Raw genomic sequence first — 26254 nt, 5'->3', positions numbered from 1 at the left:
CGTCGACCCCCTAATCACTAAACTAAAAGGTAAATAACAATTAAGGATGCCAGGATCTAATCCTGACACAACCCATTGGGGGGGGGGGGGGTTGTCTTGACCGTCCCCAAGAGTACCTGCGCTCTACACCTTCAATAAGTATCCTTTTCCCCACACCAATTATTTTACAAACTAAGTGCGGGAAGTTCATCTATATTTGCTTCTCCCCTTCATAAATTATAATGCAGCAATATTTATATAGTATCCTGTTTTCTAATGTATCTCTCTAATATTATATCTGTATATTATATAAATAGCATACAAGACATAGGGTATTATTCCTAATGAAAATCCTTCCCTCAACAATATCTGTCTTCAATAAATATTTTATCGTATTATGTTCTAATATCTAATTCGCCAAATGGCGACTTCATATACATGAGCAACTGACCACTTGACTTATACGTTGGGTGAAAAATAGACATATTAAACTTGGTCAGTTCTCTCCAGTGTCATATTAAAGGCTATGTACACCCCTGAGGGCCCCTTCCCGTTTCCTAATAAATAGACCAGTCAGTGTGACCAGTGCAACTCCGCAAACACTCCCTATAAAAAATTGGCCCTACCCCTCGGAGACACAGAACAGCCTCACCGCCCGCCCCACACCAAATCTGCCAGTCCCGCGGACCCGATGATACCAGTGCCAGCGGGCCCTGCGTGCCCCCGACAGTTCACAGAAGTTGTATGAGACTACGAAAACATGTCTACTCTCTTCCAGAAACAGCACCTCTTTTATCCAAGGGTTGTGTCTGTTATTGCAACTCAGCGCCATTCAACTAAATGGAGCTGAACTGCAATACCAGACCCAGCCCATGGGCAAGAGAGGTGCTATTTCTGGAAGAAGTCAGGCATGTTTTCCCATTCCCGTTCAACCCTTTCTATAATCCTTTAAACTGGCCATGGACATGAGATGGAAGTTGTCCGTCAGATGGAGAGATTAATCGTCTGACAGTACTTTTAGCCGATAGCTTATCAAACATATACAAACAGACAATGACTTAGATACAGAAATGAAATAGAATTATGTAGAAATTCCATAATCTACACCTACATAGGTGTAACTAGGCATTCTTTAACACGGGGCAAAGGTGCAATTCTGACAGCACCAGCTCTGCTGACTTCTTGCCCACACCTATGTCACACCCTCCCCCCAATATTAAACCCCTGACTGTTCCATAAGTCTTTGAACAGTCTATTTGAAATCCCTTGGCTACCCAGCTCTGTTCGAGGTGTTGTCCCATCAGGGCTGCCCCTTTCTATATGTTCTGTTAGGGCATGTGGATGTCATAGTCGGGGTCCCTGACTTATGAAGCTGTACTTTTTAGCACTTGTTTAATACAAGGCTGTAGAAAGAAGTCAAAAACCCGTACATTGGATCAGGTTAGGTGACAACTACCGACAATAATACACCTTGCCATAGTGTTGTAATATTACAAAACAAAATAATTCCCCTTATTTTATAATCGGTTGGCTGGCACGTGATTTTAAGCAAATATGTGAAGTTATTCGGATATTTCCTAATGATTTGTTTTGGCGCTTGATTGGTAAATATAACGTGTTTATTTATTGGCTTTGCTCATTTATACATATTATTGTATTAGTATTATATGACTATTATTGAATATGTCCTGCAAAAACCATGAAAAGATATTACAAAAACATTCTGTACAGTTGGCAGGGGTTCTTTAACAAAAGCCGAATGGCATTGACACCTTTTTATTAACTTTTTTTTAGGAAGGAGTCCACAAAGCCATTATAAGGCACAAGTGCTGCATACAACCTGTGAGATGTAAATGTAATACAGAGAACATGAAAATGTGGCTAAAATGCAAAGATAACTCTAGTCCCACACCTGACTCCGGGTTAGTGTATTGTAGTAAATATAGCAAAATTGGATCAGCCGAATGAGGACATATGGGATTACAGGACCCATTACTCGATACATTGGCAGCAATTAGTTAGCAGCACCTGTCAGAGACATGCCCTCTCTATTCTCCTGCCTGCAGCACATGCCTACTACTTAGGATATATGACTGTCATATGTGTAAACCCTGGTTCCCTGTCACAGGATGAGCAATAGTCACAGAAATATAATCACAGAGACGACTGTTATCCTCATATTATACAATTTTGTGAGGCTTCGGGTGGTTTTTTTTTATGGCCGCTGTGACCTCACACGATTCCCTTGGAGTTTTTTTTTTCTTTTACACAGTTCTTGGCTGTTCTAGGATCACATATTGTTCACATTCTCCCTCCTGCCTTCTCCTCTTTTCTTTTATTGACAGTTCTCGGGTACCCTGGGACTAATAGTCCAGGACATTCACTGTACTGGTGCCATGGCAATGGCTCGTGATCAAGTTAGATTTCTTCTTAAAGGGGAATAACACTTAATAAGGAAAATAAATATCACTGGACGAATATTAACTGTGGGGGTCATCATCTCCTCTCCTAGGACCTTCACTACAGTCCTTAGCAGGGTTGCCGACCGTCTGTAAATTCATGGACAATCCGCTAAAACTGGGGACTTTTTTCTAGAAACCGTAAAAATTGATGCGTCCATGATTTTGTGGATTATTGAGATTGCAATTATCATCATTTTAGAGTTTACAGTACATACTGCTAATTTGTTCGTATCATTATTCTACGCTTTAGACGTCTATTACTTGCTATCTTTAGGATTAATTATGGTTTTCAAATTTGTCCAAAAAAAGATGTAGGGTGTCTGTGATTTTTGGATAAATTGTCCTGAAAAAGAAAACATCACGTTGGCAACCCACCTAAATCAGGCTTGTCAATGCACATAAATCTCTGAAGTGATGATTGGATAATTCTGTAACAGTCACAAAATGTATCAAATTTTCTACGCCAAGTAGCGGTAAATTTTAAGACTTTTGTGCTGTTTTTGCCGTACACTTTTTTTTAAAAAAAAGTGGGCGGAGCTTATATTTACACCAGAAACTGGAATAAATTATTGTGCAAAACTACACCAGCTCATAAATGGCGCAGATTTCACTTTCTGGCGCACGTATGGCTAGAGAAGCAACTAATTTATTGAGAGACACATTTTACTCCAACTAAATCTGTCCCACTGTGCCTGTATTAAAGCCATGCACTGATTGGCTGGAGCATGCATTCAGCCAACACTTCTCTCAAAAATTATCGTTTTTCTAAATAAAAACCACTGCTGTAATCTACATTACAGCGCCGATCACATCATGTACAAGATAGGCCACTTATAATGTGGTGACAGAGCCTCTTTAAGATAGCTGTAGGCTGAACAGCTATTCTTCATGACTCCTGCGTACACTGGCATGCCTGGCCAAGTGTGTATGTGCATTCAATGGGGGAGGAGAATAAGCTGATGGCAGACACCTCTGGCAGCAGCTTATCTCCTGTGGGGAAAAGGAATCTGGCTGATAGTCGGCCGGTCACACCGAAATCAGTGGGTTCGGCAATCTGTCATCTGTTGTGTATGGGCAACTTAACAGCTGATTACTACTCTGTGCTGCCATGTAAAGGCCCTTTTACATTGACCAATAAACGGCCGATGCAGTGAGCGCCGATCAGCGAGACATCGTTGATCGGCGCTCGTTTCCTCCTGTCATACGGAGCTATGGATGGGGACGAGCGGTAGTTACTCCGATCGCTCGTCCCTATACATTATAATCATGTCGGCAGCACGTTTTCCTGTTTACACACCAAGATGTGCTGCCGGCAACCATAATCATTTACTTTTTTAAAACGATACGATCAGAAGATGATCGAGCGCTTGCTCGTTCATTTGCTGATCGCTGCCCTTTTTACACAGGGCAATTATCTATATATGAACGCTTGTCTGTCCAATAATCGTCCTGTATAAAACCCCCTTAAGGGGCCTTTTACACGGGCCAATATAGGCCTTGAAAACAAGTTGATCAGCGCTCGTTTGCTCCTTTGACAAGGAGCAATAATTGGTTATGTAAGGGGACAAGCAATCATTACTATGATCTTTCATCCTCATACACTTCCAACATGTCGGCAGCACATCTCCTTTTTTACACAGGGAGATGTGCTGCTGACAACAATAATATTTAGTACTGCATAAACTATACGATGAGCCGATGAATGAGCGTTTGCTCGTTCATCGGCTGATCGTTGCCCTGTTCGCGGAGCAATGATCGGGAACGAGTGCTCAGATGAACGCTCGTTTGCCCGATCACTGGCCTGTATAAAAGGGCCTTACGTTTTTAAAGTAGCTATGTAGCAGAAATCTCTGTAGAGTCACTGAAAACGCAAGAAGTATGTTTCATTATAAGAACAGCAACCCTCAGAATTGTGATTGCAGCTCTGGATGAAAATGTACACTATTCTTTGCAATACCTCAGAATCGGTACAACGTAAGTAAGTCAATGTATTAGCAAAACTACTCAGCTATTAATGTAGATTATATCTATATGGAAAATGTAAAACAGTGTACAAAGATGAACCTACAATTTTGTTTAAAAAAAATGGTGAATTTATCTTTATCGGTCCCATGAATTATTTTTTCCAATGCTATATTAGGGTGGATTCACACGTGGCAGACTTCTAAAACACAATATGCCGCTTATTACTGCACCGTTATATATCTGAAATAAATGTGAAAGTGATTTGTTACAATATTTAAATAAAGATTGTAAGCTTTGTGGGTAAGAGTCAAAATAACACAATATACAACTAGCATTTGCCGTATAAATGTAAATTTAATAATGAATCTTTGCTGGTAAAATCTGAACATAAATCATGTATATTTTCATGAAATTTACCTGTCGTATGAACTACTTTGTATGAATGAAAAGTTATGCAAATATATGTGATCTGTGGCAGTAAACACTAACCAAGTGAAAGTAAGAGAGTTGTCTATTCAGATATTTCTGTTTAAATACTATGAATTTTTTTGCAACAAATTTTCATTACTCCAATGCAGCTAAAAGAAACAATTACGGTACGCATCTTTTGAAATAGTTTGGATTAAAAAATCTCCTACCGTTTTGTGCATGACCAGTGTGCCTCAACTTTTCCAGAAAACAAATAAACCCGTGTATATTCTGATCTTGTCATTGGGTTTGTGGTTCAGTACTGTGGAAGTGGTGTGTATCGTTTGAGTACTACACTGCAACGTATAAACTAAAGGTATCATTTATTGTGGATGAAATTAAAATAGTCATATAATGTAAATGGTCGCCCACCCACTTGACCATAATGAGAAGTCAGCATGGAAGGAGCGCCATAGTAGCAGGTCTTAAATGACTGCCGAAAATCATTAGACGTGACGTCACGTGGATGTTACTTCATCACATACAGATGATAAATGCAAGGGTATTTAGATCGGTGGAGCAGGAACGGTACAGAATCACTATAGTAAGTATATTGCAATTTGTTTTATTTTACAGTTTTAGGTTTATTAAAACATATTTAGAAACTTTGGAAAAGCCCTTTAAATGTTCCATGAAGCATGTTAAATTATTCATCTATAAGTGAAAATAACAATAAAACAGGAACGCCAAAGCATATATATTTTCCATTCACTATTTTCTCTGCTTGACTTCAAAGGGGAAATATTGTGGTACCGGGATTTTTACATAAAAGTAGTTCTAAGAACACTTCACGGGAACAAATTGTTTTAACAAAAAAGAAATAAAACAATCAAAACAGTTTTGCTTTGATTTCTCTTTAAAGTGAATATCTGCCTTGTATCATAATGTCTTTTTAGATCTGAAAGTATGTGCTGATTATTTTTTTATATATATTTATAGGGTTCAGAGCTCCAAATCCCGTCTAGATTTAAAAGATGCAGCCATCAGTTTTGGCTCATAGATAAGGGTCCCAAGCAGGGGACCCCTCACTCTATGATGTCCTTTTGTAATATTAAGGCATATGGACAGAGCTTCTCTTTCTGAGACGACCCATTTATCCCATCACCTTCCTGCCACTTCAGTGCCAAAAGGTGTGAACATACCCTTAAGGCACATTTACACGTCGTAAATACATGCAAATTTACATGTGGATTCTGTAGTAGATTCCAACCATTGCATTACAATAGGTGAAATCCAGTGCCCTGTCCACAACAGATAGGGCATGCTGCAGATTTTAAATTCCTTGAGAAAGCTATTTATGCGAAACATGCGTCGGGGCGCTTCCTGGGCACACTGACTACACTCAGGGCCGATGCTAGCTTTTCTGCTGCCTGAGGCGAAATTTGAAATGGCGCCCCTCAGATTTTGATTCTCCCCCTGGCTCTTCTACATCACTTGCAGCCTCCTCCAACATCCGTGTGCCGTGCGTGATTTGCATGCACCCATTGACTACGCCCAAGGCCATGCCCCCTTTGCACCAAAGCGGCAAGAGTGGAGCAAAATGTCAAAAGTCTCAATTTCTGAATTTTGTGTCCTTTTGCCACTTCTCTATGGCAGAAACTGGCGCAGAGAGTTGATAAATCCCCCCCCCCCTCCTATGTCTGTAGTATTTCCTCCTCTGCAGTAGCATTTTTTGGTTTCCTAGACAAAGTCCTGTATCCCAGCAGCAATATTTGGTTTTAATAATGTAATAGGATAGCTCAACAAAAGACGATGGATCATGGAGTAAAGCCAGGTTAAGCAGGGTGTGTTCCTTTGCACAACAGCGACTTGCATGCAGCTTGTTGTGGGCCAGGCGGTAACTGTGTTAATGGTTTCCACACTTGAGACTTTGAGAGAAAAAAAATAATGCCCAGTGGGATGAGGCATAATGCAAACATAATTCTTTCAGCGGTATAGGACTGTAATGTTAATTGTCTATACACAACGTAATCGGCGCTTGTGCTTTATCTTCAGCATCTAGACCATGTGGTTGCATTGATATTTTTTGTAATTATTATTTACCCGCACCGATCAGCTGCTCCGGCTGCCTCCGGGCGCCGGTTGCTATGAAGGGTGAGCAGGTAGAGCCGGAAGCAGATTACTTCGACTACTGCATAGCGGCCATTCACTAGAGTAGGAGCAGAGCTGTAGTACTGCAGCTCACCCTCTATTCCATGACCGCAGCCATCTGCTTCCGGAATGCATATCTGGTGCCCGGAGGCAGCCAAAGCAGCTGATCAGTGCGGGGTCCGGTTGTCTGAGCCCCACCGATCATATACTGATGACCTACCATGTGGATAGGTCATCAGTTGTCCATGGGTGGATAATCCCTTAAAGCTCGCCATATACATTAGACCTCCTTTACACACAATTTTTTTTCTGGCAATTAAAACTGTATCAAAAAACATAAAATGTAACGTGGCATTTTTGGTGGCATTTTTAATTTAGGGTGTATTCACACTGTGTTTTTTGAGGCAAATAGCCGTAAAAGTGCATACGTTTTCATGTGTGGTTTTCGGATACACTGGAAAAAAGCGGCAAATAACGTGGCAAAAATGCACAGTGTGAATACACCTTTAGTGTAATTTTGTACATGCGTTTTTTTTATGGCGTTTTTTAAGTCCTATGGTACGAACGCCTGAAAAAATGCCCTACCCAGAGCATTCTGCATTTGGAAAAACATGCCACTGACCACAAAATAGCCTCAGAAAGGCCACAAACCAAAACAGAGGTGTAGGTAGTGCATTATATATTTTACTATAGACTTTAATGTTACATCTGGCTGCACTAAAAAATGCATTAAAAACGTAACAAAAAGCGCCATGAGAAAAACACAAAAATGCAGCATAAGTCTTATTTGTATGGAGCAGACTGTTGTATGTTAATATAGAGCTCTCTGGCAGCCACTTATTTTCACCCTATGGTAATAAAGAAGTAGGTTTGCATGTTTGCAGGGGGGGGGGGGGGATCTAGCTCATTCGGTTCCAAAATGTATGACCAATGAAATTCCCTGAAAAATTTGTGTAAGTCTTCTGAATTTTTGTAATTCTTGTAAATTTTGTATTAAAACTGACAATTTTGTGCATAGAAGGAAAAATCCAGAGGAAAGATTCAATTTTACCAAGATTCTGGGGCAGAAATCCAAGGAGATAATCCAGATGCTGTGAAGGAATATGCCTTTATTCGCTGTGCAATAGTAAATATACGTGGTTTTTCCCTTGAGTAATATATATGTTTCACTGGCTGAATACCAATGGGAATTTTTTTGGTTAGAGCCTAACCTTTAATGTGAGATTTATTTCACTTTTTAGCAATTTAAGATAGTGATACAATTGTATCCATAAGGTACGTTCACTAGCGCTTGCGCACTTTACATTGACATATGTAATAAATTCGGATAGGACAAGGATGAGATTTAAATGGTTAATACCATCACACTCTAGTATTTATATTTTATTTTAGAATTTTCCTGGTTTTTATTTATTTGTATATTTTTATATATTTAAAAAAAATATATTATATTTAAATATTTTAGTTCCAAGTTGGGACCGGTACCCTCCTTGTCACAAGGTGTGTGCCAGGAATTGATGCAACATGAGCAGCTGCTCTAGGAGTTCCTCTAGATGAATCTCTTGTATTTCAGCTACTGCTGCTATAGAGATGTCTGTGCAGCTCCCTTATTAGCAGATCAGCTGCTTTATCAAGCCCAGTAACTGCCAGGAGCTGATACAGCTTCAGCTGCTGTGGATTCCACTGTGAGGATCTCGTGTTTAGCAACACACTAATCCTGCCTATCTGTAGTTCTCTAGCCCTACGCATAAGTAACTCTGCAGTAATTCATCAGGGGCTCATAGAGTTAATAGATTAGACCCTCTGGCATTCCAGAGGTCTGTGTAGACAATGCACTGATTCTATGATCAAACGTGGACATAGTTGCTAGCCACTGTCAGTGGCAAAATGCTCTGTCTTTTAAAGACCGAGTACCCTCCTCCTCATGAGCTCACTGTTATCTTCAGCCAATAAACTGGCATCACGTCTTTGCTGGAATCCCGCCCCGATTTTTGGGGGTTTGGCTGTGCTGGCCAATCAATGGTCTGCACCCTTGCAGCCTCCCTTCATGTCATGAGGGGGCGTGGTCCGAGTACCAGAGTCAGCCCTGTTGGAAATGGGCATGCCCTGTCTCTCCACACTAAACTGCAGGAATGTGCTGTACAGACTGTTCCTCCACGTCAGAGGGACAGCACCAGGATTCACTATATCCATAGTGAGTGATGCCAGACCTGTCTGAATCTGTCTGTCCAATGCATGTGTTATAACAGTATGGGGTAATATATAGCGTGTGTCAGGCTATCAGCACATATAATAGATGGCATATTCCAATGCACTGGGGGGGGTGTGTAGTATATATTTCAGGGAGTGATATACAGTGATATATCAGCACATCCCTTTTCTAGTTATGTTTGATGTAGATGTCAGATCATGTTATTAATAGCACATAGTCCCCTATCTGATCTGTATTATGATGCAGATATCGAATCATATTATTAGTAGTACATCCCTTGTGTTTTGATGCTAATATCGGATTATATTATTAGTAACACATAGTCCCTTATCTTATTGTATTTAAGGTGGATATGGAATTATATGCCATGTATTATGCTGAAATTTAGATAAAGCTTACATATGACATATAGTCATTGATTCCATATGGATGTAGTGTTTTCAAACGATAAATCCATCTACATTCCTTCTGTAGAAGTAACCTGTCTAGGTTACCTGGGATATGTCGCTGAAACTTCTGCCCCGTCTAAACAACCAGGCGCAATGGGATTCTGATACAGCTCTACTTAAAAATGACAGTCACTAAAAAACGAAACCAGAGGTACTCCAGAATAAACTCACAATCCGATGAATGGAACTGATTTTCAGTCGCAGAAATTTCTGCATCAAAAGCTTCCTTGTGTGACTGCACCCTTAGGTTGGGTTCCCACAGTGCAGATTTGCTGAAGATTTTGCATGTGTTTTTTATGCCAAAACCAGGAACGCAACCTAAGCAGAAGAAATATATAAAGAGAGGCCTTATAGGTCTGCTCTCCTGGATCCAATTCTGGTCTTGGTTAAAAAAGCGCTTGCAAAATCTGCAGCAAATCTGCACTGTGGGAACCCAGCCTTAGGCTCCCTGCACACGCGGCAGATTTTGTTGCAGAAATTTCTGACTAAAAAACAAGCGCATTGCAGTCAGGCAGGTAACATCCTCCTGGCATTCACCAAAGCCAGACTCGTCCATCAGACTGCCAGATAGAGAAGCGTGATCCATCACTTCACATAACACGTGTCCACTGCTCCAGAGTCCAGCGGCGGCGGCTTTACACCACTCCATCCGACACTTGGCATTGGTCTTGGTAATATAAGGCTTGCAGGTAGCGCTTGGCTAAGGAAACCCGTGCCATGAAGCTCCCGGCACACTGTTTTTGTGCGGATATTTCTTGAAATCTCATCCACTCCTCTGCTACTGTATTATGCTGCGGATTTTCCGCAACGATATATACTTTGCAGATAATCTGCAGTATTTACAACTTGCGTGGACTAGACCTAATGGCGTTTGTAGCCTAGTCTTCTCTATAAAATTAATTGGACATCCTTTATTGCTAATTTCCGCCACAAGCTAAATACTTTCTGTAGCTGCTGGGGTTGTAAGACAGCTTCACTCAATCCTCTAAGCAAAACTGTCTCAACCCATGTAATATTTTTGATGTTTTGTTTTGGAGTAGCCGACTTCATAAACGGAAATAACTTTTATAAGGATTGAGGTCAGGACTCAAATAATGAATTTCTTCTCTTTGAGATGCCCTATTGTTGACGTATTATTATAGTGTGGTTGTAGAACCTTACCTGACCTGTTCTGAGGTTTAGATCAAAGACAGATTACCATACATTCTTCAGTAGACTTTCCTGATAACACTTGAGTCCAACAAGTCTTTTCTATGAGTTCAAGCCATTCGGGCAGAAAACCCTCTCTTCTACTTGTTTTGAGATGGCCTCTATTTTCCCGACTGTTGGTGAATTCCTGTATCGGTGACTTCACTGTCTATTGATGTAATCGACACAATATCTGTGGCCACGCGTAGTTAACACTTTTCTTATACAAACTCCTGGGTGACTCATGATGACAGCTCTGCTTCCTTTGTTGTCATGATGACGTACGTATTCATCTGTGGCCTAATAGAGCAAAACAGAGAATCTCCAGAAAAACATTCAGGTAAGTGAAAAACATTCTGTTTTCACTTTGTCATTATGGGGTATTGAGTGCCGAATGATGGGGGGAAAAAAATTATTTTTTTTTTTATTAAGGCCTCAACATACCAAATGTGAAAAAAATGCAAAGGGCATTAAGACTTTCTGAATGCATTGTATGGTGGGGGGGGGGGGGGTGAAAACTATTTAATTGCAACAGAAAAGTAGAAGCACAAGAGAAAAGAGGAGGAAAGGGACAGACGGCAAATAAATAGCAAGTGTGAAAGGCAGCCAGTTAATCCATGTCTCAGCAGGGCTCGGAGAATGAGACGTTCTTTTCAACCGAGGAAGAATACAGTTTTCATAGTATCACCTAGCAACTCTTAGAAGCCATAGTCCACCCTACAAAACAAGGGGAAAGGAGGTGGAGAGCAAAAAGATAAGAATAATGCCCCTATAAAAGTTCAACCGTGTTAACACTTTCATTTTCAAAATGACCATCACTTTACCCTGTAACCTGATATAAAATATAGAATATTTTTTAATTGAACTCATTCGACTAATTTATTTTACCATGAATTATAAAAATAGTTTTTCCTACATTTCACATACTGTAGTTCAGTTTCATGACTTCTTTATATGGTTCCCATTCTATAGTCCTTTAGTTCCCTTATAAAGTTTGATGATGTTTTCCTCATGTAGGCGAGCCCATAGGTCTTTCTCCAAAAGAAAGTCGTGGTTTATATATAAAACAGTTTCGGTCTTCGTCTCGTCATAATAATGATTGGCATATTCTTTAAAATCCTCGGTCATGAAACCATAGGCACTGACCTTCAAGGTAAGGAAACATGTTAAATAGGCATAGTCATTTATTGAGTCTGTATGGGGTAAACTGGATGACTAATGGCACCATGGACTGTTCTATTGCCCTGCGCACAACATGACAATCTGGATGAGACCATGGGACTGCTACCAGGGCTGGGACAAGGGGTTGACAGAGCATACAATCACCTAGGACGCCAATCATCTAGGACGCTATGGGGAAGCGACACAATTTCTTTTACATTCCTGGGTACAACCAGTTGATCCCAGTGTCTACGCGGCTGATAATGCTATATGACCCAATGGTAAGTACATATAGAATGCTATATGGACAAACATAACATGCACGCTCAGTAGAGTCAAACGTGCATGCTACCGGATGAATCAGGGCCGAATGTCCATCCAACAGTTAAACTTTAGAGACTAAGGTGGGGGTGGGCAATCTGAAACCCCTTTATAGGATACCAGGAAAGTTTCCCCCACCCAGGACTACTTCAGTAGACGAACTGGGACAAAATGTCAAATGAGCATCAATTATAAGTGACAAAACTTCTCATGTTAGGCCTACATAGAAAGTAGACAACCTTTTAACAAAGTTTGTGATCCAAATCAAATGTATCGCCTGAGTACATCTTACTTTGTCCCAAACGGGTGACTTTAACACAAATTATAAATAGTGGGTGAGTAGTAAAAGCACCAGAACTAGACTGGGTGAATGAAAGCAATACCTACAAAGCATTGAAATGTTGAATGAAACAATTGTTTCCATAGACAAAAGAAAACCACAAAATCAATTCTGAAAACAGCCGTCTTTACTCTGCTGCCCTAAAGATCAACAACTAATGTCAATTATGACTATTCATTTTTGTCATTCTGGTGTTGGCAACCTGGCAATATTCCAAAATAGTCCTTTTAGAATGAATAACATAAATGCCGGGACCATGTGGGACCATCTCTGTAGAAAGTTGTCATGTTCTCACCGTGTCACACAGATGTAGTGCTGTAAGCAGAACCAAGGCCCCTGTGCTTGGCCTGTATAGACGCCAGTGCTTCCCATTAAGTATATTTGATCTCAGGAACCTACAGAATGTTTAGGAAACAATGTTGAAAGCCTAACCTCAGTAATGTTATTACAAATTCTAGGAAATGTAACATATGAACATAGTTTACCTCTTTATAAGTCACTAGTGAGACTACAAACGGAATATTGTATACAGTATACAAGAAGGACATGTGGTTTGAAAGACACCAACATGAAAAACGGAAGGAGTAAACTGCAGTACCCAGATATTGAAAATGGAGTTAATTACATTGGAAAGAGACGGCTGAGGGGTGACCAATAACTATGTATAAATATGTCAAAGATCAGTACAGAGATCTCTCTCATGATCGATTTATACCCAGGACTGTAACTTTAACAAACAGGTATGCTCTGCATCTAGAGGAAAGGAGGTCTCTACACAAACATAGTAGAGGATTCTTTACTGTAAAAGCAGTGAGACTTTGGAACTCTCTGACAGAGGATCCTATAAACACCTGTAGAGAACAACTGTTTTATTTGAAAACCCATAATTTTCTAAATAAATGTTATTAAAAATCTGTAAAGATACCTCAGTATATGGTTTGTTTTAACTATGCAAATTACCCGACTCCCGAACCTCCAGGTAGGGGTATTCCGGCGTCCTCTGCATCCTCCCACAACCCCTCAAAGGCAGCATCCAAGCCTAGACCGTGAGATCTCGCTGGTTATCATGAGATTTCATATTCTGTCTCAAAGAGCTCTATTTATTGTATTAAAAGAGCAGTTACTGATCGGTAACTGCTATATTAATGCTTACTGATGGGTAACTGCTATATCAATGCTTGCCGATCGATAACTGCTATATTAATGCTTACTGATCGATAACTGCTATATTAATGCTTACTGATCGGTAACTGCTATATTACTGCTTACTGATCGGTAACTGCTATATTAATGCTTACTGATCGGTAACTGCTATATCAATGCTTGCCGATCGATAACTGCTATATTAATGCTTACTGATCGATAACTGCTATATTAATGCTTACTGATCGGTAACTGCTATATTAATGCTTACTGATCGGTAACTGCTATATTAATGCTTACTGATCGATAACTGCTATATTAATGCTTACTGATCGGTAACTGCTATATTACTGCTTACTGATCGGTAACTGCTGTATTAATGCTTACTGATCGGTAACTGCTATATTAATGCTTACTAATCGGTAACTGCTATATCAATGCTTACTGATCGGTAACTGCTATATTAATGCTTACTGATCGGTAACTGCTATATCAATGCTTACTGATCGGTAACTGCTATATTAATGCTTACTGATCGGTAACTGCTATATTACTGCTTACTGATCGATAACTGCTATATTAATGCTTACTGATCGATAACTGCTATATTAATGCTTACTGATCGGTAACTGCTATATTAATGCTTACTGATCGGTAACTGCTATATTACTGCTTACTGATCGGTAACTGCTGTATTAATGCTTACTGATCGGTAACTGCTATATTAATGCTTACTAATCGGTAACTGCTATATCAATGCTTACTGATCGGTAACTGCTATATTAATGCTTACTGATCGGTAACTGCTATATCAATGCTTACTGATCGGTAACTGCTATATTAATGCTTACTGATCGGTAACTGCTATATTACTGCTTACTGATCGGTAACTGCTATATTAATGCTTACTGATCGGTAACTGCTATATTACTGCTTACTGATCGGTAACTGCTATATTAATGCTTACTGATCGGTAACTGCTATATTACTGCTTACTGATCGGTAACTGCTATATTAATGCTTACTGATCGGTAACTGCTATATTACTGCTTACTGATCGGTAACTGCTATATTAATGCTTACTGATCGGTAACTGCTATATTACTGCTTACTGATCGGTAACTGCTATATTAATGCTTACTGATCGGTAACTGCTATATTACTGCTTACTGATCGGTAACTGCTATATTAATGCTTACTGATCGATAACTGCTATATTAATGCTTACTGATCGGTAACTGCTATATTACTGCTTACTGATCGGTAACTGCTGTATTAATGCTTACTGATCGGTAACTGCTATATTAATGCTTACTGATCGGTAACTGCTATATCAATGCTTACTGATCGGTAACTGCTATATTACTGCTTACTGATCGGTAACTGCTATATTAATGCTTACCGATCGATAACTGCTATATTAATGCTTACTAATCGGTAACTGCTATATCAATGCTTACTGATCGATAACTACTATATTAATGCTTACTGATCGGTAACTACTATATCAATGCTTACTGATCGGTAACTGCTATATTACTGCTTACTGATCGGTAACTGCTGTATTAATGCTTACTGATCGGTAACTGCTATATTACTGCTTACTGATCGGTAACTGCTGTATTAATGCTTACTGATCGGTAACTGCTATATTAATGCTTACTGATCGGTAACTGCTATATCAATGCTTACTGATCGGTAACTGCTATATTAATGCTTACTGATCGGTAACTGCTATATTACTGCTTACTGATCGGTAACTGCTATATTAATGCTTACTGATCGGTAACTGCTATATTAATGCTTACTGATCGGTAACTGCTGTATTAATGCTTACTGATCGGTAACTGCTATATTAATGCTTACTAATCGGTAACTGCTATATCAATGCTTACTGATCGGTAACTGCTATATTAATGCTTACTGATCGGTAACTGCTATATCAATGCTTACTGATCGGTAACTGCTATATTAATGCTTACTGATCGGTAACTGCTATATTACTGCTTACTGATCGGTAACTGCTATATTAATGCTTACTGATCGGTAACTGCTATATTACTGCTTACTGATCGGTAACTGCTATATTAATGCTTACTGATCGGTAACTGCTATATTACTGCTTACTGATCGGTAACTGCTATATTACTGCTTACTGATCGGTAACTGCTATATTAATGCTTACTGATCGGTAACTGCTATATTACTGCTTACTGATCGGTAACTGCTATATTAATGCTTACTGATCGGTAACTGCTATATTACTGCTTACTGATCGGTAACTGCTGTATTAATGCTTACTGATCGGTAACTGCTATATTAATGCTTACTGATCGGTAACTGCTATATCAATGCTTACTGATCGGTAACTGCTATATTACTGCTTACTGATCGGTAACTGCTATATTAATGCTTACCGATCGATAACTGCTATATTAATGCTTACTAATCGGTAACTGCTATATCAATGCTTACTGATCGGTAACTGCTATATTAATGCTTACTGATCGGTAACTGCTATATTACTGCTTACTGATCGGTAACTGCTATATTAATGCTTACTGATCGGTAACTGCTATATTAATGCTTACTGATCGGTAACTGCTATATTACTGCTTACTGATCGGTAACTGCTGTATTAATGCTTACTGATCGGTAACTGCTATATTAATGCTTACTGATCGGTAACTGCTATATCAATGCTTACTGATCGGTAACTGCTATATTACTGCTTACTGATCGGTAACTGCTATATTAATGCTTACCGATCGATAACTGCTATATTAATGCTTACTAATCGGTAACTGCTATATCAATGCTTACTGATCGGTAACTGCTATATTAATGCTTACTGATCGGTAACTGCTATATTACTGCTTAATGATCGGTAACTGCTATATTAATGCTTACTGATCGGTAACTGCTATATTAATGCTTACTGATCGGTAACTGCTATATTAATGCTTACTGATCGGTAACTGCTATATTACTGCTTACTGATCGGTAACTGCTATATTAATGCTTACTGATCGGTAACTGCTATATTAATGCTTACTGATCGGTAACTGCTATATTAATGCTTACTGATCGGTAACTGCTATATTACTGCTTACTGATCGGTAACTGCTATATTACTGCTTACTGATCGGTAACTGCTATATTACTGCTTACTGATCGGTAACTGCTATATTAATGCTTACTGATGGGTAACTGCTATATCAATGCTTGCCGATCGATAACTGCTATATTAATGCTTACTGATCGATAACTGCTATATTAATGCTTACTGATCGGTAACTGCTATATTACTGCTTACTGATCGGTAACTGCTATATTACTGCTTACTGATCGGTAACTGCTATATTAATGCTTACTGATCGGTAACTGCTATATTAATGCTTACTGATGGGTAACTGCTATATCAATGCTTGCCGATCGATAACTGCTATATTAATGCTTACTGATCGATAACTGCTATATTAATGCTTACTGATCGGTAACTGCTATATTACTGCTTACTGATCGGTAACTGCTATATTAATGCTTACTGATCGGTAACTGCTATATCAATGCTTGCCGATCGATAACTGCTATATTACTGCTTACTGATCGATAACTGCTATATTAATGCTTACTGATCGGTAACTGCTATATTAATGCTTACTGATCGGTAACTGCTATATTAATGCTTACTGATCGATAACTGCTATATTAATGCTTACTGATCGATAACTGCTATATTAATGCTTACTGATCGGTAACTGCTATATTACTGCTTACTGATCGGTAACTGCTGTATTAATGCTTACTGATCGGTAACTGCTATATTAATGCTTACTAATCGGTAACTGCTATATCAATGCTTACTGATCGGTAACTGCTATATTAATGCTTACTGATCGGTAACTGCTATATCAATGCTTACTGATCGGTAACTGCTATATTAATGCTTACTGATCGGTAACTGCTATATTACTGCTTACTGATCGGTAACTGCTGTATTAATGCTTACTGATCGGTAACTGCTATATTAATGCTTACTAATCGGTAACTGCTATATCAATGCTTACTGATCGGTAACTGCTATATCAATGCTTACTGATCGGTAACTGCTATATTAATGCTTACTGATCGGTAACTGCTATATTACTGCTTACTGATCGATAACTGCTATATTAATGCTTACTGATCGATAACTGCTATATTAATGCTTACTGATCGGTAACTGCTATATTAATGCTTACTGATCGGTAACTGCTATATTACTGCTTACTGATCGGTAACTGCTGTATTAATGCTTACTGATCGGTAACTGCTATATTAATGCTTACTGATCGGTAACTGCTATATTACTGCTTACTGATCGGTAACTGCTGTATTAATGCTTACTGATCGGTAACTGCTATATTAATGCTTACTAATCGGTAACTGCTATATCAATGCTTACTGATCGGTAACTGCTATATCAATGCTTACTGATCGGTAACTGCTATATTAATGCTTACTGATCGGTAACTGCTATATTACTGCTTACTGATCGATAACTGCTATATTAATGCTTACTGATCGATAACTGCTATATTAATGCTTACTGATCGGTAACTGCTATATTAATGCTTACTGATCGGTAACTGCTATATTACTGCTTACTGATCGGTAACTGCTGTATTAATGCTTACTGATCGGTAACTGCTATATTAATGCTTACTAATCGGTAACTGCTATATCAATGCTTACTGATCGGTAACTGCTATATTAATGCTTACTGATCGGTAACTGCTATATCAATGCTTACTGATCGGTAACTGCTATATTAATGCTTACTGATCGGTAACTGCTATATTACTGCTTACTGATCGGTAACTGCTATATTAATGCTTACTGATCGGTAACTGCTATATTACTGCTTACTGATCGGTAACTGCTGTATTAATGCTTACTGATCGGTAACTGCTATATTAATGCTTACTGATCGGTAACTGCTATATCAATGCTTACTGATCGGTAACTGCTATATTACTGCTTACTGATCGGTAACTGCTATATTAATGCTTACCGATCGATAACTGCTATATTAATGCTTACTAATCGGTAACTGCTATATCAATGCTTACTGATCGGTAACTGCTATATTAATGCTTACTGATCGGTAACTGCTATATTACTGCTTACTGATCGGTAACTGCTATATTAATGCTTACTGATCGGTAACTGCTATATTAATGCTTACTGATCGGTAACTGCTGTATTAATGCTTACTGATCGGTAACTGCTATATTAATGCTTACTAATCGGTAACTGCTATATCAATGCTTACTGATCGGTAACTGCTATATTAATGCTTACTGATCGGTAACTGCTATATCAATGCTTACTGATCGGTAACTGCTATATTAATGCTTACTGATCGGTAACTGCTATATTACTGCTTACTGATCGGTAACTGCTATATTAATGCTTACTGATCGGTAACTGCTATATTACTGCTTACTGATCGGTAACTGCTATATTAATGCTTACTGATCGGTAACTGCTATATTACTGCTTACTGATCGGTAACTGCTATATTAATGCTTACTGATCGGTAACTGCTGTATTAATGCTTACTAATCGGTAACTGCTATATCAATGCTTACTGATCGGTAACTGCTATATTACTGCTTACTGATCGGTAACTGCTATATTAATGCTTACCGATCGATAACTGCTATATTAATGCTTACTAATCGGTAACTGCTATATCAATGCTTACTGATCGGTAACTGCTATATTAATGCTTACTGATCGGTAACTGCTATATTACTGCTTACTGATCGGTAACTGCTATATTAATGCTTACTGATCGGTAACTGCTATATTAATGCTTACTGATCGGTAACTGCTATATTAATGCTTACTGATCGGTAACTGCTATATTACTGCTTACTGATCGGTAACTGCTATATTACTGCTTACTGATCGGTAACTGCTATATTACTGCTTACTGATCGGTAACTGCTATATTAATGCTTACTGATGGGTAACTGCTATATCAATGCTTGCCGATCGATAACTGCTATATTAATGCTTACTGATCGATAACTGCTATATTAATGCTTACTGATCGGTAACTGCTATATTACTGCTTACTGATCGGTAACTGCTATATTACTGCTTACTGATCGGTAACTGCTATATTAATGCTTACTGATCGGTAACTGCTATATTAATGCTTACTGATGGGTAACTGCTATATCAATGCTTGCCGATCGATAACTGCTATATTAATGCTTACTGATCGATAACTGCTATATTAATGCTTACTGATCGGTAACTGCTATATTACTGCTTACTGATCGGTAACTGCTATATTAATGCTTACTGATCGGTAACTGCTATATCAATGCTTGCCGATCGATAACTGCTATATTACTGCTTACTGATCGATAACTGCTATATTAATGCTTACTGATCGGTAACTGCTATATTAATGCTTACTGATCGGTAACTGCTATATTAATGCTTACTGATCGATAACTGCTATATTAATGCTTACTGATCGATAACTGCTATATTAATGCTTACTGATCGGTAACTGCTATATTACTGCTTACTGATCGGTAACTGCTGTATTAATGCTTACTGATCGGTAACTGCTATATTAATGCTTACTAATCGGTAACTGCTATATCAATGCTTACTGATCGGTAACTGCTATATTAATGCTTACTGATCGGTAACTGCTATATCAATGCTTACTGATCGGTAACTGCTATATTAATGCTTACTGATCGGTAACTGCTATATTACTGCTTACTGATCGATAACTGCTATATTAATGCTTACTGATCGATAACTGCTATATTAATGCTTACTGATCGGTAACTGCTATATTAATGCTTACTGATCGGTAACTGCTATATTACTGCTTACTGATCGGTAACTGCTGTATTAATGCTTACTGATCGGTAACTGCTATATTAATGCTTACTAATCGGTAACTGCTATATCAATGCTTACTGATCGGTAACTGCTATATTAATGCTTACTGATCGGTAACTGCTATATCAATGCTTACTGATCGGTAACTGCTATATTAATGCTTACTGATCGGTAACTGCTATATTACTGCTTACTGATCGGTAACTGCTATATTAATGCTTACTGATCGGTAACTGCTATATTACTGCTTACTGATCGGTAACTGCTATATTAATGCTTACTGATCGGTAACTGCTATATTACTGCTTACTGATCGGTAACTGCTATATTAATGCTTACTGATCGGTAACTGCTATATTACTGCTTACTGATCGGTAACTGCTATATTAATGCTTACTGATCGGTAACTGCTATATTACTGCTTACTGATCGGTAACTGCTATATTAATGCTTACTGATCGGTAACTGCTATATTACTGCTTACTGATCGGTAACTGCTGTATTAATGCTTACTGATCGGTAACTGCTATATTAATGCTTACTGATCGGTAACTGCTATATCAATGCTTACTGATCGGTAACTGCTATATTACTGCTTACTGATCGGTAACTGCTATATTAATGCTTACCGATCGATAACTGCTATATTAATGCTTACTAATCGGTAACTGCTATATCAATGCTTACTGATCGGTAACTGCTATATTAATGCTTACTGATCGGTAACTGCTATATTACTGCTTACTGATCGGTAACTGCTATATTAATGCTTACTGATCGGTAACTGCTATATTAATGCTTACTGATCGGTAACTGCTGTATTAATGCTTACTGATCGGTAACTGCTATATTAATGCTTACTAATCGGTAACTGCTATATCAATGCTTACTGATCGGTAACTGCTATATTAATGCTTACTGATCGGTAACTGCTATATCAATGCTTACTGATCGGTAACTGCTATATTAATGCTTACTGATCGGTAACTGCTATATTACTGCTTACTGATCGGTAACTGCTATATTAATGCTTACTGATCGGTAACTGCTATATTACTGCTTACTGATCGGTAACTGCTATATTAATGCTTACTGATCGGTAACTGCTATATTACTGCTTACTGATCGGTAACTGCTATATTACTGCTTACTGATCGGTAACTGCTATATTAATGCTTACTGATCGGTAACTGCTATATTACTGCTTACTGATCGGTAACTGCTATATTAATGCTTACTGATCGGTAACTGCTATATTACTGCTTACTGATCGGTAACTGCTGTATTAATGCTTACTGATCGGTAACTGCTATATTAATGCTTACTGATCGGTAACTGCTATATCAATGCTTACTGATCGGTAACTGCTATATTACTGCTTACTGATCGGTAACTGCTATATTAATGCTTACCGATCGATAACTGCTATATTAATGCTTACTAATCGGTAACTGCTATATCAATGCTTACTGATCGGTAACTGCTATATTAATGCTTACTGATCGGTAACTGCTATATTACTGCTTACTGATCGGTAACTGCTATATTAATGCTTACTGATCGGTAACTGCTATATTAATGCTTACTGATCGGTAACTGCTATATTAATGCTTACTGATCGGTAACTGCTATATTAATGCTTACTGATCGGTAACTGCTATATTAATGCTTACTGATCGGTAACTGCTATATTACTGCTTACTGATCGGTAACTGCTATATTAATGCTTACTGATCGGTAACTGCTATATTACTGCTTACTGATCGGTAACTGCTGTATTAATGCTTACTGATCGGTAACTGCTATATTAATGCTTACTGATCGGTAACTGCTATATCAATGCTTACTGATCGGTAACTGCTATATTACTGCTTACTGATCGGTAACTGCTATATTAATGCTTACCGATCGATAACTGCTATATTAATGCTTACTAATCGGTAACTGCTATATCAATGCTTACTGATCGGTAACTGCTATATTAATGCTTACTGATCGGTAACTGCTATATTACTGCTTACTGATCGGTAACTGCTATATTAATGCTTACTGATCGGTAACTGCTATATTAATGCTTACTGATCGGTAACTGCTATATTAATGCTTACTGATCGGTAACTGCTATATTACTGCTTACTGATCGGTAACTGCTGTATTAATGCTTACTGATCGGTAACTGCTATATTAATGCTTACTGATCGGTAACTGCTATATCAATGCTTACTGATCGGTAACTGCTATATTACTGCTTACTGATCGGTAACTGCTATATTAATGCTTACCGATCGATAACTGCTATATTAATGCTTACTAATCGGTAACTGCTATATCAATGCTTACTGATCGGTAACTGCTATATTAATGCTTACTGATCGGTAACTGCTATATTACTGCTTACTGATCGGTAACTGCTATATTAATGCTTACTGATCGGTAACTGCTATATTAATGCTTACTGATCGGTAACTGCTATATTAATGCTTACTGATCGGTAACTGCTATATTACTGCTTACTGATCGGTAACTGCTATATTACTGCTTACTGATCGGTAACTGCTATATTACTGCTTACTGATCGGTAACTGCTATATTAATGCTTACTGATCGGTAACTGCTATATTAATGCTTACTAATCGGTAACTGCTATATTAATGCTTACTGATCGGTAACTGCTATATTAATGCTTACTGATCGGTAACTGCTATATTACTGCTTACTGATCGGTAACTGCTGTATTAAATCAGTAAATAGAGCTCTTTAAGACAGAACACAAGATCTCATGATAACCAGCAAGTCCTTGCATTCTGAATTTGGATGCTGCCCAGGGGGATTGTAGGAGGTCGCAGGAGAATTCGAGATACCCCTAAGGCCTTATTCACACGAAAGTGTGCGTTTTGCGCTCGAAAAAACGCTGCGTTTTTGGGGCGTTGCAGTTCCGTGTGTCATCAGTGTTTTCTGCGTGGCTGCGTGATTTTCACGCATATGCCATCCTTATGACACGCGGTTCTGATGTTTAGAAAAAGAAATGAAGGAAGTGCTTTTATTTTTTCCTTAATTTCTTTATCTACTGTGGCGCGTGCTGCGTGTGATTTTCACGCACCCATTGACTTCAATGGGTGCGTGATGCGCGAAAAACGGCCAAGTATAGGACATGTCATGAGTTTTACGCAGCGGACACACACTGCGTGAAAATCACGGACTGTCTGAACGGCCCCATTGACTAACATAGGTCCGTGCGACGCGCGTGATTTTCATACGCGTATCACGGACGTTAAACACGTTCGTGTAAATGAGGCCTAACTGGAAGTTCAGGTAATCGGTCATTTGCATAGTGTTAGTAAGCCATATATTGAGTTATCTTTGCATTTTTTTAGTAACCTATGTTTAGAAAAGTATTATTTTCTTAAGGGACTAATGGGTTTTCAAATAAAACAGGTCCTTTTTTACAGGTGATAGATCCTCTTTAAAGAAGAACTCCCATGAAAATTTGTATTGCTCTGCCCGTTTGTAATGGGCATCTTGTGCATGTAAATGATATTTATTTCCTCACCTGGCGTCTAGCTTTCAATATATAGACTTAGTTCGGCTCCTCCGTGCGGTCACGTGATCTGTAAACTGACTCGCCGATTTACACAGCGCCTTATGTGTGGACCGGAAGCCGGTTTCCCTATGCAAGTCTATGAGACTCAGAATGTGAGTCTCATAGACTTACATAGCTTAAATGTCCCGTGATTTGGGATCCAAATGTTGGTAAGTATCATGTAATGTTATATAGATTCAACTTTGTTCACATACACATATTTGAGCTGTTTGTCATTTAATCCTTCATCTCTTATATAGCTAAATTTTTAGAGTATTTGGTCCTGAGCATCCCCGTACATACACCATATGGGCAAAAGTATGTGGACACCTGATCGTTACACCTATATGAGCTTGTTGGACAACTCATTCCAAAATCATGGACGTTAATATAGAGATGGACCCCCTTTTGCTGCTATAACATCCTCTACTCTTCTAGGAAGGCTTTTTACAAGGTTTTGGAGAGTGTCTGTGGGAACTTGTCCCCTTTCAGCCAAAAGAGCATTTGTGAGGTCAGACACTGATGTTGGACGAGAAGGTCTGGCTCATAATTAGTTTCCAATACATCCGAAAAGGTGTTTTGATGCGGTTGAGGTCAGGGCTCTGTGCAGACCACTCCAGTTCCTCCACACCAAACTTGGCAAACCATGGCCCTAGGGCACAGCCAGGCTGGAACAGAAAAAGGGCCTTCCCCAAGCTGTTGCCACAAAGTTGGATGCATACAACTGTCTGAAATGTCTTTGTATGATGTAGCATTAACATTATCCTTTACTGGAACTAAGGAGCCTAGCCCCAAACCATGAAAAGCAGCCCAAAACCATTATCCTTTCACAAACAAATTTCACAGTATGCACGATGCATTCCGGTAGGTAACGTTCTTTTGGCATCTGCCAAACCCAGATTCATCTATCAGATTGCCAGATAGTGAGACGTGATTTATCACCCCAGAGAACATGTTTCCACTACTCCAGAGTCCAGTAGTGGCGGGCTTTACACCGCTCTACCGACGCTTGGTATTGTGCATAGTGATCTTAGCCTTATATGCAGCTACTCCACCATGGAAATCCATTTCATTAAGCTTGGGACGCAAAGTTCTTGTGGTGATGTCATTTCCAGAATTAGTTTGGATCTCTGTAGAAAGGGATGCAACAGAAGATAGGTGATTTTCACGCACCATGCGCTACAACGCTCGGTGGCCACTCTCTGTGAGTTTACATAGTCTAGTGCTTCATGGCTGAGCCTAAATGCTTCCACAATAATGACACTTACCATTAACCAGGTACAGATATAGCAGATTAGAAATTTTACAAACTGACTTGTGCCAAAGGTGGCATCCTATGAGAGTGCCATGTTTAACCCCTTCCATTCGCAGCCATTTTTAAGATTTTCGTTTTTTCCTGCTGAAAGCCATAACTTTTTTATCTTTACGCCGATATAGCCACACGAGGGCTTGTTTTTTGAGAGACGAGTTGTAGTTTTTCACGGTACCATTTATTGTATCATATAATGCACTGAGAAATGTTGAATGTGCAAAAAACTGTGATTCCTTCACAATATTTTGGGTTTCGTTTTTTGGCGTTCACCATGCGGTAAAAATGACTAACTTTATTCCATAAATCAATAAAATTACGGCTATACCAAATTTATATAGTTTTCTATGTTTTACTACTATTACAAGGAAAAAATGAATTGTTAAAAATACAATTTGTTTTGTGTCGCGATATTCTGAGAGCCATAACTTTTTTAATTTTACGTCAATTGAGCGATGTGAGGGCTTATTTTTTTTGCTGGCTGAGCTTTATTTTGTTTTTTACACAATCTTGGGGTACATACGACTTTTTGATCACTTTTTATTCCCTTTTTTGTAGGAGATAAGTTGACCAAAAAACAGCGAATCTGGCGGTTTATTTATTTTTTTCATTTTTTTACGGCGTTCACCTTGCAGGTTAAATAATGTTATATTGTAATAGTTCGG

General features: G+C 38.7%; 1 protein-coding gene across 1 annotated transcript in view; it reads right to left on the bottom strand.

Moving 5' to 3' along the window:
• Positions 1–11709: 11709 nt before the first annotated feature.
• The window catches only part of ST6GALNAC1 (ST6 N-acetylgalactosaminide alpha-2,6-sialyltransferase 1), a 52271-nt gene continuing 37726 nt past the window's right edge, over positions 11710–26254 (bottom strand). Inside the window, exons 8-9 of the mRNA XM_075845239.1 lie at positions 12932–13031; positions 11710–11960 (exon numbers count right to left, since the gene is read on the bottom strand). Of these exons, the coding sequence (XP_075701354.1) occupies positions 11781–11960; positions 12932–13031 (280 nt within the window). The 3' untranslated portion in view covers positions 11710–11780. The remainder of the gene's footprint in view (positions 11961–12931; positions 13032–26254) is intronic.

The sequence above is a fragment of the Rhinoderma darwinii genome, chromosome 13, assembly GCF_050947455.1.
Source record: "Rhinoderma darwinii isolate aRhiDar2 chromosome 13, aRhiDar2.hap1, whole genome shotgun sequence".
NCBI lineage: Eukaryota > Metazoa > Chordata > Amphibia > Anura > Rhinodermatidae > Rhinoderma > Rhinoderma darwinii.
Note: the sequence above shows the minus strand (reverse complement) of the source record. Positions and strands in the feature narration are given on the sequence as shown.